General features: G+C 46.5%; 2 protein-coding genes across 6 annotated transcripts in view; one reads left to right on the top strand and one right to left on the bottom strand.

Moving 5' to 3' along the window:
• TBC1D16 (TBC1 domain family member 16) overlaps positions 1–2205 on the bottom strand; it is an 87786-nt gene extending 85581 nt beyond the window's left edge. For 3 of the 5 annotated variants that reach the window (XM_065909160.1, XM_065909162.1, XM_065909158.1), the window contains exon 1: positions 2139–2205. The gene's annotated coding sequence lies outside the window, so the exon portion shown is untranslated. The remainder of the gene's footprint in view (positions 1–2138) is intronic. The other 2 variants (XM_065909159.1, XM_065909163.1) reach the window with 2 other exon arrangements.
• A 300-nt stretch (positions 2206–2505) lies between these two features.
• Positions 2506–17226, top strand: part of CCDC40 (coiled-coil domain 40 molecular ruler complex subunit) — a 43152-nt gene continuing 28431 nt past the window's right edge. Inside the window, exons 1-8 of the mRNA XM_065910019.1 lie at positions 2506–2656; positions 2977–3097; positions 4595–4658; positions 6845–7267; positions 10190–10322; positions 11530–11693; positions 12448–12533; positions 12610–12827. Of these exons, the coding sequence (XP_065766091.1) occupies positions 3069–3097; positions 4595–4658; positions 6845–7267; positions 10190–10322; positions 11530–11693; positions 12448–12533; positions 12610–12827 (1117 nt within the window). The 5' untranslated portion in view covers positions 2506–2656; positions 2977–3068. The remainder of the gene's footprint in view (positions 2657–2976; positions 3098–4594; positions 4659–6844; positions 7268–10189; positions 10323–11529; positions 11694–12447; positions 12534–12609; positions 12828–17226) is intronic.

Below are 17226 nucleotides of genomic sequence, written 5' to 3' on the forward strand. Positions count from 1 at the left end.
TAAAAAAAAAAAGAGAGACTGTAAATATATCTAAATGGAGAATTCCACTTCTGCTTATGATCAGCTTTCCACCTGATGGACCACATATACAAGGAACCAAAAAACAAAACCAAATATTTTTACCAATCTAGTTAAATGTGAAAAATCCAAACAATGGTCATTAATAATAATTAAACACTTATATTAACAGGAACTTTGAATGAGCCAGGTACTAGGTGCTTTAGATAACTGTTGCAACAGAACTTTGTGACAGGTTGTATTACTCCCATTTTACAGATGGAGAAACCAAGGCACAGTAGCATTAAGTCAGTACTATGTACTGGGTTGGTATTCAAATCCAGCAATCTATGTTTGGAGGCCATGTTTTAAACCCATGCACTGAGCTACCCAAAACCCGAGCCCGGGAGACCAGCACAATTGTAGGTAGGGTTCTGCAAACCACGAGGCTGTGATCTCAGATGCCTTTACACTGAGGCCTGGGGGGCTTTTTATAGACTCAACTGAATTTATAGCAGCTAGTGGTGACATCGGTTAGTCCCCACTCTCTCAAATGTTTATGAATCACTTGGCAGAGTGAACCATGTTATTCTAAGTCCCTAGGGCAGGGAGAGTGTGTGCATGTGAGCAGTAGGGGCAAGAGGGGAGGGTGTTACAGTGGTTATCCTGAGTTGGAACATTCTGGGCCCAAGGCCTGTATTTCTGTCACTCCGGGATGCATGAACTTGGGGAATTTAAGTGTCAGTGTTTCCACCTGTAAAATGGGGATCACCTCAGTTCCTGATTTTATGGGTTTAATTTATACAAGATAATCAGAATCTATTTACATAGCGATCATCATGGCTGGAGGATTAAAAAATTTCACTGATAAGAACTTTCCTTAGTCATATTCTGAGACTATGCTCACCACAAACGCTCTACAAGCCAAGTGCACTCAGCAGAGAATAAGCCTTCTGATACCAGCAACACATGGCCGTGAATGAGTTTCACAGACTAACAGGCTTTCCTCACTTTAGTAATCTTTTCTTTGCAAAAGTTTTCCTGGTTCTTAAAAGTGTTTAATGTTTGCTAGTCAACTAAATATTGATGTTTCTAGTAGGGAATTTCTGAAACAAACACACAGATTTTTTTTTTTTAAGTTCTCTAATCAATGTGACAGATTTAGAAAGTAATTCTCCAATCTGGGCCTTTGCCCCCTGCCCTTTGATAATATGCTTCATCACATGGCTGGATTTTGAGAACCAGTTCCCTCTTTACAGACATGGGAACTGGTGCCTGCAGGTGGTAAAGAAGGATCATCGGGACCAGTCACAGGGGCTGGCCAACCAAGCCAGCTTCTCCTATGAACTTGAGGAGTCAGTAAAACAAACTTCACGGTAAGGAAAGTGAACGTATTATGCCGTTTTCTGTTTCTGAATAGAATCTGAACTAGGTTGTGGCCAACATATGACACCAACTTCCGAGTGTGGGAATAACAGGATTTCAAGATTCATGGCTTCTGGCAGCGTGCCTTAGGTTATATTTAGAAATCTTAACTTGCCGATTTTTTTTTTCTTTTCCCTTTTTCTTCTCTTTCTATTTTTTTATTCCTTTCTTTTATTATTGTTTAAGAAAAGATCAAGAGGAAGAGCTCGGGCCTAAAGGGTGTGAGTTTCATGACCTACGGCTCTTAAACAGCCAGACCACCCACCCCAAGGCCGGGAATGTTAAGCACGCGCCCCGTGCGGGTGAAACACACACTTTGGGGGCTGTGTCGGCAAACGGCGGGCCCCTACAAGTTCTCATTCGCGTGCTCTGACGATCCAGCCAGACAAAGACCGCAAGTTCTCCGGACCAAAGATGCAGACAGCCAGAGACCGCGTCTTCTCGAATTAGGCCCACACTCCCTGCCCGGGGAACCAGAACCCACCGCGGAGGGGGTCTCCAGAGAGCTCCCCGCGTGATCCTGCCGCCCCACTCCTGCTCTGGCCCTGCACGCACTCTCTGCGCTGCGGCCAGACCCCGGCCCCTCCCGGGCCCCGCGGCTGCAGGCCCACGCGCCCCGCGCGCCCCCACCCCGTCCCGCCGAGGGGCGCTGCCCGGTACCCCGCTGGCCCCTCACGCCCCGCCCCCGCGGCCCCCGGCAGGTCCCCGATACCCACCCGGGTCCCGCACCCGGGGCCGGATTTGCGCCGGCTCCCGGAGCCGCCTCCGCCGCCACTGCCTCCGCCGCCAGTGAGGTTTGGTGGGGCGGGGACGCGCGGCGAGGCCCGGCCCCCGGCCCGCCCCCCGGCCCAACCCAGCCCCCGGCCCAATCAGACCCGCCGCCCACCCCACCCCCGCCAGCCCCAGTACCAACCCGGCCCCAACTGTGTCGCGGAACTGCCCCAGTCACCTTCCGCTCTTCGATCCCAGGCCCCGGCCCGGACGCCCCCTTCCTATTCCGGGCCTCGCCGCCCGCCCGGGCCTCCGGCCCCGGGAGTTGGCCCTAGAGGGAAGCCCCGCGCCCCCGGCGTGAAGACGGGACCCTTGGGACGTCCCACGTGCGCGCTCGCCCTCTCTGTCCCACCCTCTGCTTTTGTTTTTCCTATTTTGAGATAGGAAGAGAACAACACCCACCAGGAGGCCACAGGGCATCCCTCTCCCGCCATGAATTCTTCGCAAGAACCCCGGGAAGCGGGTACTGAGCCCCCCAGGTCTGGAGATGGACAGGAAGGCACTAGGCGGGGGCTCGGTCCCCGAAGGTGCGGCTGGCTCCGGACCCCGTCGCGCCCCCGCCTCTTCCTGCCATCCTCAGGACACTTGGCCGTCTCATGTCCCCGGCTTCCCGGGTGCCCTGCGCGAGCCCCTGGGGCGCCAGAGTGGCCGGCAGGACACACGTTGACACGGTTGTCGCTTTACAGAACTGAGTCAGGCGGGGTAGAGTTCGGACTTAGAGATGGAGAATATGTGTATTTATCCTTTAGTACATTTACAGAGTTAAATATTCTGTGTTTCTAGTGTACACAAACGGCACAAAGGCCGCCTGCCCCGCAAGTCCCGCGCGTGGTCCTTGCCCGCCGGATGTTGACGGCGTCGCATAGCAACTGGAGATGGCGGAGCCTGGCGGCGGCGCTGGCGGGTAAACGGGCCTAGGGATCTGGGGCCTCGGAACTGACCCCACACCTCCCCCTTCCCATAGCCCCCTAGGCACCCCTTCCCTTCCATGCCCTTTCCCTCTCTCCTCTACCCCTGCCTCCCCACTCTCCAGGCCTTTCCTGACCTCCCCGGTCACCCCCACATTCCTGCACGCCCTTCTGCCTTCTCACCTCGCGTCCCTTTGTCCTCTCCCGTACCCTCCCTTTTCCCCCTTTTCTGGGCGCTCCTTTCTCTGAAACCCGGGACTTGCTCAGTCCACAGTAACCATGGCAACCACGATGCTTGGTAATCCCTGCTGCAGAGCCCTGAGAGCAGGGGTCTCTGTGCTGGATGCTGCCCAGCGAGGTCAGTGAGAGGGAGACCAGCCCAACCTCCCCGGGGTTGGAGGTGGCAGGTGATGGACTGGGTTCGGTATGGCCAGGCAGCCCCACCGTGAATGCCTTGAGCACACAGATAGGCTGTCGTCAGGTAAACACAGGGTCACCTGGCCTCTGCTCTCCTACACTTTGTTTAAAAGGATAGAGACTATTTTAAAAATTACCTTTCACACTGGACACCGCTGTATTGTTTCTTTCTTTCTTCTTCTTCTTCTTTTTTTTTTTTTTTAAGGTAGGTCTGCATCTACTGACATGGAAAAGTCCAGATACAATAAATGAAAAGACTAAATGCAAAACAGTGTATTTAGTGTGATCTCTAATTTGGTGGATGGGTGGCTTTAAATGCACAGAAAGATATTTGAAAGAAGATATCCTTGGGACTTCCCTCATGGTCCAGTGGCAAAGGCTCTATGTTCTCAAAACAGGGAGCCTGGGTTCCATCCCTGGTCAGGGAACTAGACCTCACATGCCACAAGTAAGAGTTGGAATGCCACAACTAAAAAGAGCCCATGTGCCACAACTAAGACCTGGCACAGCCAAATAAATATCTAAAAAATAAAATATAATACATAAAAAGATATCCTTAAATCTCTTACTACTACATCTTGTTATCTTGAACAAGAGAGAAGTCACAGGGGATTTTCATTGTTTGTGTCACATATTGCTGTATTAGTTTGACTTTTAATTAGAAAAAAAATTTAAGAATGTGACATTCTTGTTCTATCCAAATCATGAGGAAACTAAAAGTTTCTGGAATATTTGTCCTTTTTGTGCAATTTTCTCTTATTTTGTTTTTTATTTTCCCCATTTTGTCACAAGCACAAGTATATTTAAGGTGACTTTTCTAGCATAATCTACTTGTACTTTTCCTTAAATGTTTCAATCATTGCATTTTTCATTCATTCTTGGAGTGATTCTTGTGCCATCCAACAAGCATGATCTAGTGCTGGTGTTAGTGACAAAGTGATGGCCATCAACCTAGAGAGAAGGCAGACAATCAACAGTAAATATAATAACTAGATATACAGACAGTGAGGAGGGGATAAATGCCAAGAAAAAGAAAGATGTTATTTGAAACTGTTCAATTGTTTCTCCGCCACCAGGTCTCACTTGGGAGGCAAATCGTCTTCTGAAGGAGAAGAGGACCAGAATGTTGAAGGCGGCAAGGTAAATAAAGTTCCTTATGGGATGAATTAGTCTAGGTTGTATTTACTAGGAATTGGAGTTCAGATTTATTTAAGAAAATTGCACAATGATCCTATGACCTTGCTCTGGAACAGACTCAGTTCAGTTGCAGGGAAACTTAATTTCTTCCCACCTCCTTCTGAAGTGTTGATGGCTCACCAAGAATGCCTTGGATATCCCACACCTAGGTCACCCTGAGTTTTTCAGAGCTCATTTCCTGTAACAAAGGATGCAAAATAATTACAAAAAAACAGAAAAAAAACAGAGCAGAAAAGCTAAATTATGAAACATAATAATCTCCTAGCAATGCTCAGAATGTATAGATACAGTTTTCCCATCAGTTCAGTTCAGTTCAGTCACTCAGTCGTGTCCGACTCTTTGCGACCCCATGAATCGCAGCACGCCAGGCCTCCGTGTCCATCACCAACTCCCGGAGTTTACTCAAACTCATGCTCATTGAGTCGGTGATGCCATCCAGCCATCTCATCCTCTGTCGTCCCCTTCTCCTCCTGCCCCCAATCCCTCCCAGCATCAGGGTCTTTTCCAATGAGTCAACTCTTCGCATGAGGTGGCCAAAGTATTAGAGTTTCAGCTTCAGCATCAGTCCGTCCAATGAACACCCAGGACTGATCACCTTTAGGATGGACTGGTTGGATCTCCTTGCAGTCTAGGGGACTCTCAATAGTCTTCTCCAACACCACAGTTCAAAAGCTCAATTTTTTGGTGCTCAGCTTTCTTCACAGTCCAACTCTCACATCCATTCATTACCACTGGAAAAACCATAGCCTTGACCAGACGGACCTTTGTTGGCAAAGTAATGTCTCTGCTTTTTAACATGCTATCTAGGTTGGTCATAACTTTCCTTCCAAGGAGTAAGCGTCTTTTCATTTCATGGCTGCAGTCACCATCCACAGTGATTTTGGAGCCCAAAAAAATAAAGTCTGACACTGTTTCCACTGTCTCCCCATCTATTTCCCATGAGGTGATGGGACCAGATGCCATGATCTTAGTTTTCTGAATCTTAAGCTTTAAACTAACTTTTTCACTCTCCTCTTTCACTTTCATCAAGAGTCTTATCAGTTCCTCTTCACTCTCTGCCATAAGGGTGGTATCATCTGCATATCTGAGGTTATTGATATTTCTCCCAGTAAACTTGATTCCAGCTTGTGCTTCTTCCAGCCCAGCATTTCTCATGATGTACTCTGCATATAAGTTAAATAAGTAGGGTGACAATATACAGCCTTGACGTACTCCTTTTCCTATTTGGAACCAGTCGGTTGTTCCATGTCCAGTTCTAACTATTGCTTCCTGACCTGCATACAGGTTTCTCAAGAGGCAGGTCAGGTGGTCTGGTATTCCCATCTCTTTCAGAATTTTCCATAGTTTATTGTGATCCACACAGTCATAGGCTTTGGTGTAGTCAATAAAGCAGAAATAGATGTTTTTCTGGAACTCTCTTGCTTTTTTGATGATCCAGCAGATATTGGCAATTTGATCTCTGGTTCCTCTGCCTTTTCTAAAACCAGCTTGAACATCTGGAAGTTCACCGTTCACGTATTGCTGAAGCCTGGCTTGGAGAATTTTGAGCATTACTTTACTAGCGTGAGAGATGAGTGCAATTGTGCAGTAGTTTGAGCATTCTTTGGGATTGCCTTTCTTAGGGATTGGAATAAAAACTGACCTTTTCCAGTCCTGTGGCCACTGCTGAGTTTTTCAAATTTGCTGGCATATGGAGTGCAGCACTTTCACAGCATCATCTTTCAGGATTTGAAATAGCTCAACTGGAATTCCATCACATCCACTAGCTTTGTTCGTAGTGATGCTTTCTAAGGCCCACTTGACTTCACATTCCAGGATGTCTGGCTCTAGGTGAGTGATCACACCATCGTGATTATCTGGGTGATGAAGATCTTTTTTGTACAGTTCTTCTGTGTATTCTTGCCACCTCTTCTTAATATCTTCTGCTTCTGTTAGGTCCATACCATTTCTGTCCTTTATTGAACCCATCTTTGCCTGAAATGTTCCCTTGATATCTCTAATTTTCTTGAAGAGATCTCTAGTCTTTCCCATTCTGTTGTTTCCCATCAGTGTAATTACCTTATTAAGAATAAAATCTCACAAGATCCTTTACACTTTGTCTCCTGATTTTTTTTTTTCCTGCTTCATAGCTACAGGTATCGCCAGTGGAGAAGAGCAATGACCAGAGAAATGAAGAAGCTGAGGGTGCTACAGAGCATTCCGAAAGGGAAATTGAAAATGATGGGGAAGTCACAGCCCACGGGGACTATGGAGGAAGCCAAGGGGAAATGGAAATGGAAGAGGAATTTGAATTAGAAGAGGAATTAGAATCTGATTTGGAAGCCACGTCCCCTGAAAGGGAAGTCAGTTCTCCAGATCTGGCTTCCTCAGACATCAGTCCTGGGGACGGGCCCGAAGAAGAAGTTGACCACACACACCCGTATGAAGGAGCAAGGAGGGAGATGGGTCTTGAGGACAGAGAGGCCCCCTACCCATCCAAATCCAGCGGAACGGGATTTATCGCCACAATGCACTCCCAGCAAGTATTAGGCCTATCTGAGCAAGTGAGCCAGGTGAGTAGCCCGAGGTCTATAGTGTTTTACTGTTCATGAGGTTTGTAAACCTATGTGAGGAACTCAGGGTACACTATAAATAATTCACATGGCAATGCCTGTTAGGAATGTCTTAGCAAACTTAAGTCTCAGGAGCCACCATCATAGGCCAAGAGTTTCTGGACCCTCCTTTGTGTTCCCAAACCCAAGTTGGAAACATTACACGTAAGGGCATCCAGGTGTCCAGTCTCTAGAGCAACACCATCCAGTAAAACACTATATGATAATGGAAATGCTCTTTATCTGCGCTGTCCAATATGGTAACCATTAGTCACATGTGACTATAGAGCACTTAAAATGTGTCCAAGGAGATGGAGAAACTGAATTTTTAATCTTTTGAGGATTCTAATTAGTTTAAATGTATATATCCAACTGTTATAAGTGGTTACCAGACTGGACAATGCAACTGTGGATAATAATAGTTATAGGCTTATTTTCACTTTTTAATTTTTAAGCAAGTACACACAGAAAAATTGGAGTACCTTAAAGAAGTTTTAAGAATGTTTTTTAAAAGCATTTGACAGTAAGTTGCCTCCCAATGCTTTTGTATATGTTTTCCGCAAACAACCATGTGATAATTATCAAAATCAATGTGTTACATTACCAAATACACCTCGGGCTTCCTTCACCAAATGTCCTAGTATGTCTTTTACAGTAGAGTTCCACTTCAGAATCGCCTGCTGCCTTCAGCTGTATCGTCTCTTTAGTCTTCTCAATCTGTCCTTGACCTTGATGACCTTGACACTTTTAAAGGTCACAGGCCAGCGATTTTGTAAAATGTCCCTCAGTTTGTTTTGCCTGGTATTTTCAGGTCTCCAGGTTTAGAATGTCACGGAAGGATGCCATGTTTTTCTGGTGTTCTTTCAGGTGGGACATCAGTTCAGCTTGTCCATTACTGATGGGCAAGCCCACAAATGTTTGGGCTGTAACTCTCCATGCCAAGACCTTCCTCGCCAGGCCCAGGCCTGATACCTGTGTCTCACCTTGGGGACAGTCTCTAGAATCCACCCTCCACATTTTGTCCATACTCATCACCGCACATGGGGTCAACTCCACCTGGTGGCTTTAGGTTTGATTGTTCTAGAAAGGAAGTGAGGGGCAGGGCAGGAAGAGAAGGCATTATGTTTATTCATCATGTACTCTGGGCTGGACACTTCCATGCCCTTTACATGTGTTGTCTCAGAACAACCCCATAAGATGAGAACTGTTATTATCCCCATTGCTCAGATTAGGAAACTGAGGAGCCAAAGGACTTCCTTACCCAGAGGCATGCAGCTATGATGGCAGTCATACTTGCTCTGAACTGTGAAGTTCTTCCCCACCCTGTGAAAGCTGAAAGAGATAATAACTGTAGAGAATCACATGATTCAATATTTGATGCACCATAATTAAGCTTTATGACTACAAATGACAAATGCATATCAAAACCACTTTTAAGATTTTTAACAACTAAACAGTGCCCTCCTTTATAAGATAGCCAGGACCAGAAATTACCAGATGGTCCAATGGTTAGAACTCTGCACTTTCAGCGCCAAGGGACTGGGTTCAATTCCTGATTGGGGAACTAAGATCCCACAAGTCACGTGGCACAGCTGAAAAAACAAACAAACAGGGCCAAACAGACAGCCAGGACTATTGAAGTATAGGTCGCTTTCTGAGCTATGAACCCAGTTTGCATCCTCAAGTCTAGTTTCTGGAAGACTCACTGGAGGACTTCTCTGGTGGTCCAGTGGCTAAGACTCTGCCTTCCCGTTGCGAGGGTCCTGGGTTCAATCCCTAGTTGATTCCACATTCTGCAACTAAAGATCCCTCATGCCTCAGTTAAGACCCAGAGAAACCAAATAAATCGGTAAATAAATAATCCTTTTTTAAAAAAAGATTGGAATGAGAGGAAAAAAACAGTATGGTTTGGTATCTTAGTAAAACCTCTTACTTTACAAGAAAAAGAAAACTCACTGGGAAACAGTCTCCAAATTTGATCAACCAGAAGCGCAGAGACATACCCTAAGAGAGAACCCTATTTTCCTCCTCCCAGCTCTCAAGTAACTGTGCAGTGGGAGCTGCTGGGTCATTGGCGTGGTCATTAAGAGAAGCCCTTTCTGGACCCCCCAGAGGTAGGCTTTTGACTCTGGGCTCCCATGAATATCATTGTGGTTCTGGATGCCTCAGAAGTCATTTCTAGAAGCAGCATCACCTGAGGAAGAACAGCTGGAAAGAGCAGGCAGGAGCTGGGCATTGAGACAGCCTTTGGCTAACTGGGCAAACTTAAGCAAGGGCCTCAGCTTCCAGGAGCTGCTTCCCCTGCAGGAGACAGGAATGACTGGCATCCACCTTGCAGGGTCCTGTGCAGGGTCATTGTCTGCCCTTACTCATGTTCACCAGTTCATCAGCAGCAGTAAGTTATTGTCAATGATAATCATCACAAGAGTCCCCTTTAGAGTTAAAACGGAGCCAGGTGCTCGGGAAAACATTTTCTTCTGGAAATGTCCCCAAAGTGAAACCGTTTGAAAGAAGAGAAGAAACAGCCCTCTTGGGAGACCCTGGCCCGGGCTCAGGCTTTCAGAAATGCTGTTTACCAGCCTTAGGGAGAGCAGCATTTGGGAATAAAGAAGCTCACATCCAGCACATGCCCGTGCCTCAGTGTTTACACTTTGCTACAGATCTAGTCGGGCAGAGACCACTCCTAAATCCCTCATGGGGGTGGAGGTAAGTATTTTTTGTTTTGACAATTGCAAAAGCCAAATGATACGCAAGCCATTTTCTATCGCTTTAACAGTTGTGTTGAATTTTGAACACTGTAATAAGCAAATTTGAATAAGGCCTCAGTCCTGACTAAACCCTCATAAATTCAGATTTGGTTGTTTTTGCTCTATACAATCCCAGGGAGCACTCCAACAGAACGTCTTTCCTCTGGAGGCTGGGCATCAACTCACACAGAGCCCGGAGAGCAGCGACACATCCCTGGGTCCTGACGAGCTGCCTCCGAGCACAGAGGAGCCCTTCACCCCGGAGTCAGGTACTACGGGACAAGCCACTTCCCATCCCCTTCTGTGCGAGGGCTCCCACTCCTTCGCCCCCTGTTACCTCATTTCCTGTTGGACTATGAGTCTAAAGATAAAAATATCATTAACAGAAATGGTTAAGACATGTGGAACATTTGTTCTGTTTTATCTAACTTAATCCTTTCACTTACCTAGTGAGGTAGGAACTGTTCTCCGTTTTACAGACCATGAGAGTCATTAAGTTCTTACCCATGTAAGTGGCAGAACCAAGCCTGGACCGAAATCTGGTGACACGGCCCTGGCCACACATCCCTCTCTGCCTTCTGGTCTCAGAAGGGAGCTCAGCCCTAAACATGTGCCTGTGGGCTGAGTTTTCCAAGATGCTTTCAGTCATACCCCTATCTTTCCACTTGGTTCTGGTATCCTAGTGTTGAGTACATGAGAAAGCAGATTGGGTTATTTTGTATTATATATAACCTGATGGGAAGAGCTGACTCATTGGAAAAGACTGATGCTGGGAAAGATTGAGGGCCAGAGGAGAAGGGGATGACAGAGAATGAGATGGTTGGGTGGCATCACCGACTCAATGGACATGAGTTCGAGCAAAATCTGGGAGATAGTGAAGGACAGGGAAACCCGGCATGTTGCAGTCCATGGGGTCACAGGGTCGGACATGACTTAGTGACTAAACAACAACAACAAATATTCCATTTGATGGTGGCGTGCGGATGATCCAGCCAACAAAACTTCACCTCACCTACAAGTGACATGCAGACAACACTCATCTAAATGAGTTAGAAACAAAACAGGATCTCTCCAGCTCAGGAAGGAAGAAAAGCTGAAACTCGAGCCTCACTGATTGCTTTGCAATCGTATCAGTTGTTTTCCTTTAAAAAAAAATCTAGTCCATCATTAAGAAGCCCCCTTTCTGTTCATTATTTATGTATTAAAAGGTATCCACAAAATGTGTTTGCTTCTTGTCTACCTTTAAAGTTCAATCTTTCTACAAAATATGTTGAATTAGCTAGTAGAAAATTCATGCGCGGAAGACCCTGTGTATAGCATTGTGAACCCTAGCCCAAGGGGGGCTTTATCTTTCTCTCTTCCCTCCTGTTGCACGAGGCTGGGCGTTTAGCTTTCTGATGAACTCTCCCCAGAGAAGCTCTCTCTCTATTAACTGCTCAATAACATTTGCCATTCCCCCCTTACTTGTCCCCCTAGAACCCGGCACCCACCCCAGGGAGGGCGCCGCGTCCTCCTTCCTGGACAGGATCCAGCAGCTAAGCATGGTGGAGGAAAGGGGCCTGGTGGAGAGAGTGGAATCTGAGGGCAGCGACGAGGCGGAAGAAGACAAATCCCAGCTGGTGGTCTTGGACCCAGATCATGTAAGAAATTCGGGGGTTTTGCGTTTGCCCCACACAGACGAAGATGGACTTAGAGACACTGCCGCGCTTGCCCTGTTCTGCCTGGAGCCTCCACGGCCCGCCTTTTACCAGCAAGTGCTGCGCTCTGCTTCATCTGCCCCCCGAATAGTTGACCTGTAGGGTTTGGGCTGCCACCTCGTCAAGCGTGTTCTCCCTTCAGGTTCATTCACTCAGACTCAGCGTTTCCCAGTCACTGGAAGCCGATCACTGTGGTGGGTGCTTCCTGAGCACTGAAGGGTGCTGAGAAGCATCCCCGGGGCCTCCACCCCCCAGATGCCGTCTTGGTTGTGATGGCCAGAAATGTCTCCAGACTTTGGGTGGGGGCTAGGTCACCTCCACTGAGAGACATCACCTTGCGTGTCCCATGCCTCTGGCAAGTGGGGAGGCGGGTCTTGACTGGTGCTAAGGTTGCAGTGGGAAATGGGCCTCAAGGTTCATTTGGTACTGGCATCCAAGGCTCTGCTCATCACTGCCCTTCAGCTCGGGGATTAAACCAGCACCACTGCCCCAGCTTATCCTGTCACTTTGCTAAAATATGCACTCAGGTCCTTCAGTGCCTACGGTGAGACCACAAGTGACTTCTGAAGTAAGAATCCTGGGCAGAAGTGGGGTGCACCCAGTATGAAAGTCATTTCTGCCTCCACCCCCCCAAGAGCTGTAGCTAAGCCCCAGAGGGGACAGGACGGTAACTGGGTGTGCTCTTCCATTGTTCTAGCCCCTGATGATAAGATTCCAGGCTGCCCTGAAGAGCTATCTTAACCGGCAGATAGAGAAACTAAGGCTGGAAGTTCAAGAATTGGTGCGTACCTGTCCCACCTCCCACTCAGCTGTGCTCCCTCTGCGTCTCCATGACCCAGTTTCTCTCTCTGGTGCAGAGCGTGGCCACCAAGCAAAGCCGAGTCCAACGGCAGGAGTTGGGGGTGAACCTTTACGGGGTCCAGCAGCACCTGGCCCGCCTGCAGATGCAGCTTGAGAAAAGTCACGACCGCCACTCCATCGCTGCGAGCACGAGGCAGCAGAAGGAGGAGGAGCTGCAGAGGGTGCGCTTGCTCTACACCAAGACCTGTGAGACCGCCGACGAGGAGCGCAAAAAGCGTAAGGCTGCTCTGTGTCCTTGCAGGTGTCCACGGGGGGTGTCCCCACATGCCACAGAGACCCCAAGGGAATCCTCACCTACCATCGAATCCCTGAATACCTTTGCAACCTGGTGGGGTGGCCCAAGTGCCATCATGACCCCAAGGGGTGTCCCCATGTGCTGTCATGACCCCGAGCCACTGTGGGACATCATGAAAGACAAGATGTGTGCATGTCATGGAGGCATTCCCAACCTTTTAAGGAAGGAAAGACATGTCTTAAAATGCACCTAATTAGGCAAAGCAGCAAACACTGAAAGCCGGCAGGTTGGGTTTATGGAGTCAAAAGTGGGAGAGGCTGATGGGCTGCTGGGGTGGAAGATAGGGTCTCCAGAAGGCAGGGAAGAGTGGGGATGGGCAGGGCTTAAACAGGTGGGGAGGTATAGGTGAGGCCAATCCAAAGTGCAGGGACCCATGATCCAGAGCCCTGAAGTCCCAGGCTGTGCGGCAGGTTAAGGGGAGCAGGTGACTCTGGAGCAGAAGAGGCCACGGGGCTAGGACTAGTCACTGCTCCTAGAGCAAAGCCCTGCACAGAGCAGAGGCGGTGGGCCAGAGTGAACAGCGTCGTCACAGCAGATTGTTTCAGTTTTTGTGTTTTTCATGTTTCTGACTTTCTCCATCACCTCTGTGTAATATTATAATGGGGGAAGTAACCTAAAAGAATTTGAAAGAAAACAGAATCACACCTGTATCTCAACTGTCGATGGAAAGAAGCATTTTGGACCCTGAGAAATGTAGGAGAGGTTTCCAGACAGAGTTAGGGAAGTGCTCCCTTAGGGAGCACTCCTCCCTGATTATCACCAAATTAACAGAATCTACAAAAAGAGAAGGGCAGGGCACTCACACTAGAACAGTGGAGCCACATCCTCCAGTTATAACAGAAGTTAGACCAGTTTGAAAGAGGACACAGGTCCCCCCACACACACACAGGAGCAGTCTGTGCTCACCAGCACCCCTCCTCAGAGGCTCAAGGCACGATGGGCTTCTGGAAAGACCCAGTTGTCTTTATGGACACTGTGTCCTTTCTGGAGGTCATCAGGGAGCAGGAGCAGAGCTTGTTCCACCAAGCAAGGACCCACCTCACAGCACCATTCCTCGCTTCTTTGAACTAAAGAATTTGGGCGATGGTCCCAGCCCTGCCTACCAGGTGCTGCCGCGGCCCTGTCCTGTAGGTAAAACATGGGCCTTTGCCCCTGGACAGTGTCTATGGCTGCCCACCTTACCTGGGAGGGAAGTGAAGCTCACCAGTCAGTAACCTTCACACCCAAGTGTGAGTCCGCAGCAGCAATCCCCAGACAGGAGAGCAGACCTCTCCACAGACAAACATCGGGTTCTGAAAACTAAGCATTTGCCAACTGGTGTTTGACGTGAGATTTTAGAGGCTATCTCACCAGTCAAATGAAAACCAACTATTAGGGAAAAGGATACTCAGAATTAAAAAATAGAATCATCATCCCCCCTCCCCCCAAAAAGTACAAAATAGCTAAATCAGCACTGCTGAGAACTGAACAACTGAATTTGTATACTAAAAGTTCAGTGTGAGGAATTCTATCCAGAATTCAGAGCAAAAACCCAAAGTGATGAACATTCTGAGAAAGAGATAAAAGACATGGACATAAATCTGGTAAAGTCAGCATCCATAAGATAGAAATTCCAGGAGATTAGGGGCATTAACCAATGACATCAGAGGAAAATGTTTGCGTTGAGTTCAAGAAAGATGAATTTTCAGGTGTAAAGACTCATGTAGGGCCAGATGGGTGGAAGAAAAAATAAACATGCCCAGACATACTTGGTGAAATTTTTAAATTCCAAAGGTAAAGGGAGGGAAATGCCATAGGATTACAGACAGGACAAAACCAGACATTCCCTATGTTATTCAACCCTCCAGAGGGTGGAAATTTCGGGAAATTCTTCCCAGGCTTGTTTTATAATTCTCAGTATAATCCTTATTGGAAAAAGCTTACAGTGTACAAAAACATAAAGTGATCCTACTTACAAGATATGAAAATCCTAAATAAAATATTATTAGATATTAAACTTTTGCTCATCAACAAAAGATTAAGTTTAGCAATATATGAAAAGAAAAAAATAGCTCCTAGTGAAGAAGGGCTTAATTCTGGGATAATTTGAAATTAGGAAATCTACTGATTCATTGCACTTTTTTCTTAGAGGAGATAGAACAAAAAGATTTTCTGGGTGGATGCCCAGTGGATGTTTGAATAAAACTCATTATTCATCCTAAACTAGAACAGAAGGAAATTTCTTTGTAAGTGTTTATCAGCAACTAATAAGACAGTTTTGCTCAGTGGAAAGCCCTGGAGTGATCATAGATAAGGTAAGGAATGAGATGAGGATACACTGTTTTGGACGTTCCAGCTATGAAAGTAAACAGGAAATATAAACGAAGTATAGATTCTGGATATGACGTCTTGAGACTCATTCTCCACCAATGGTATGATTGTTTACCTAGAAGATTCAAGATTACTGTTGAAAAAGAAGCAAATAAAAGCGATAAGAAATCTATAAAGTAACTGAATTCTAGAGTTATAATTTTCTTTTCTACCAGTCATATTCAATTAAGAATTATTAATGTAATTTAAAAAATCTCATCCATGATAGCTATAACAGCCATAAAATACTTAGGAATAAGTCTAATAAGAAGCAAGTGAACCGGACTTCCCTGGTGGTCCAGTGGTTAAGAATCCATCTGCCCAGGCAGGGAACATGGGTTAGATCCCTGGCCCTGGAAGAGCCCACATGCAGTGGGGCAACTAAGCCTGTGCCACAGTGACTGAACCTGCACGCCGTGAAGCCTGTGCTCTGCAACAAGAGGAGCCATCACAATGAGAAATCCATACACCACAACTAGAAAAGGCCCTCACACAGCGAGAAAGACCCAGCGTAGCCAAATAAATAAATAAAAGGAAGCAAACGAACCTGCCTGAAGAAAAACAATAAAATTTTACTAAAGGACATAAAACGCTTAAATAAATGGAACAGTCGTGTAATGGGATGGGAGGATGCACGATATATAAATGTCATATCTCTAAATTAACAAGCAGTTCACAGCAAGTCCAGTTAAAATCCACAAATGTGATGTTTGAGTGAGCTTGAATTTATTTAACATAGTTATTTATTATTTTTGAGAAGTAATAATACAAAATTGAAGCTCTCTGGAGTCTCCCTCTGGCCTAGTCCAGTCCCCTCTGCAGAGTCACAATGGTATTATTGATTCTTGTGTCTTCTTTTAAAGATATTTTTGTATATAAAAGCAAAGTTATAAGGTTGTGGTATTTTTTTCTATTTTTTTACACAAGTAGCTGTATACTATGCCCACCACTCTGTTCCTCGCTTTTTCCCCCTTATCGATGCTTGCTAGAAATTATTCCAGAGCAATACCTTAAAAACTCTCCATTCTCGACAAATCTATTTTCAAGATCTCTTGGAACACTAAATGCATAAGAATATCCAAGAAATTTTTGAAAAAGAAGGCTGATGAGGGAATATTGTCCTAACAGATATCAAAGCACTGTATCAATCGACAGCAATAAAAACAAAATGGCTCAAGGGAAAAAAAATGGGCAAATAGATCAATGGTGCGAGAGTTCCAGGAAGTTTACTCTGGAATCTATTTACTGCAAACTGAATGTACAGATTGCACTTTAAAATCACTAAATATTTTCGCTCATTTGACCATCCAGAAAGGAACACTTAGACTCCTATTTCGTGCTAAGCAAAGCCTGTTGACCCTGCATATCTTTCCGACTTCCTCTTCTGACACCAGGCCAAGAAAACTCTGCTACTAGAGGGCTTACCTGCTGAGGTCAGGCCCATCTGATAATTACCCTTTTTGCCACAAGCACAACCTGATCTCAGGAGTGACACCAGGGGCAGAGCTCATGGGAGCTTTTCAGGACTCTGCACACCCTGTCTTATTAAATGAAGGGCCCCTCAAAGCCTAATAGGTAAGAGACTATTATCCTGCCATAGAAGAAGGGGTGGTAGTATGAACAGGCACGTCAAAGAAGGAAAAGGACAGCCGGTCTTCATGCTGTGAAAACAGACTTGATTTTACCAATGTTGAAAGAATACAAATTAAAAAGAATATTTGAGGACTTCCCTGATGGTCTAGCGATTAAGAATCTGCCTGTCAATGCAGGGGACACGGGTTCTACCCCTGGTCTGGGACAATCCCACATGCCGCGGGGCAACTTAGTCCCTGAGCCACAACGACCGAACCCGCAGGCCCTAGAGCCGGTGCTCTGCAACAGAGAAGCCACTGCAACGAGAAGCCTGACCACTGCAACTAGAATGCAGCCCCAACTCGCCGCAACTAGAGAAACCCTGCTTGCAGCAACGGA

Source organism: Muntiacus reevesi, chromosome 18, assembly GCF_963930625.1.
Source record: "Muntiacus reevesi chromosome 18, mMunRee1.1, whole genome shotgun sequence".
NCBI classification, from domain to species: Eukaryota; Metazoa; Chordata; class Mammalia; order Artiodactyla; family Cervidae; genus Muntiacus; species Muntiacus reevesi.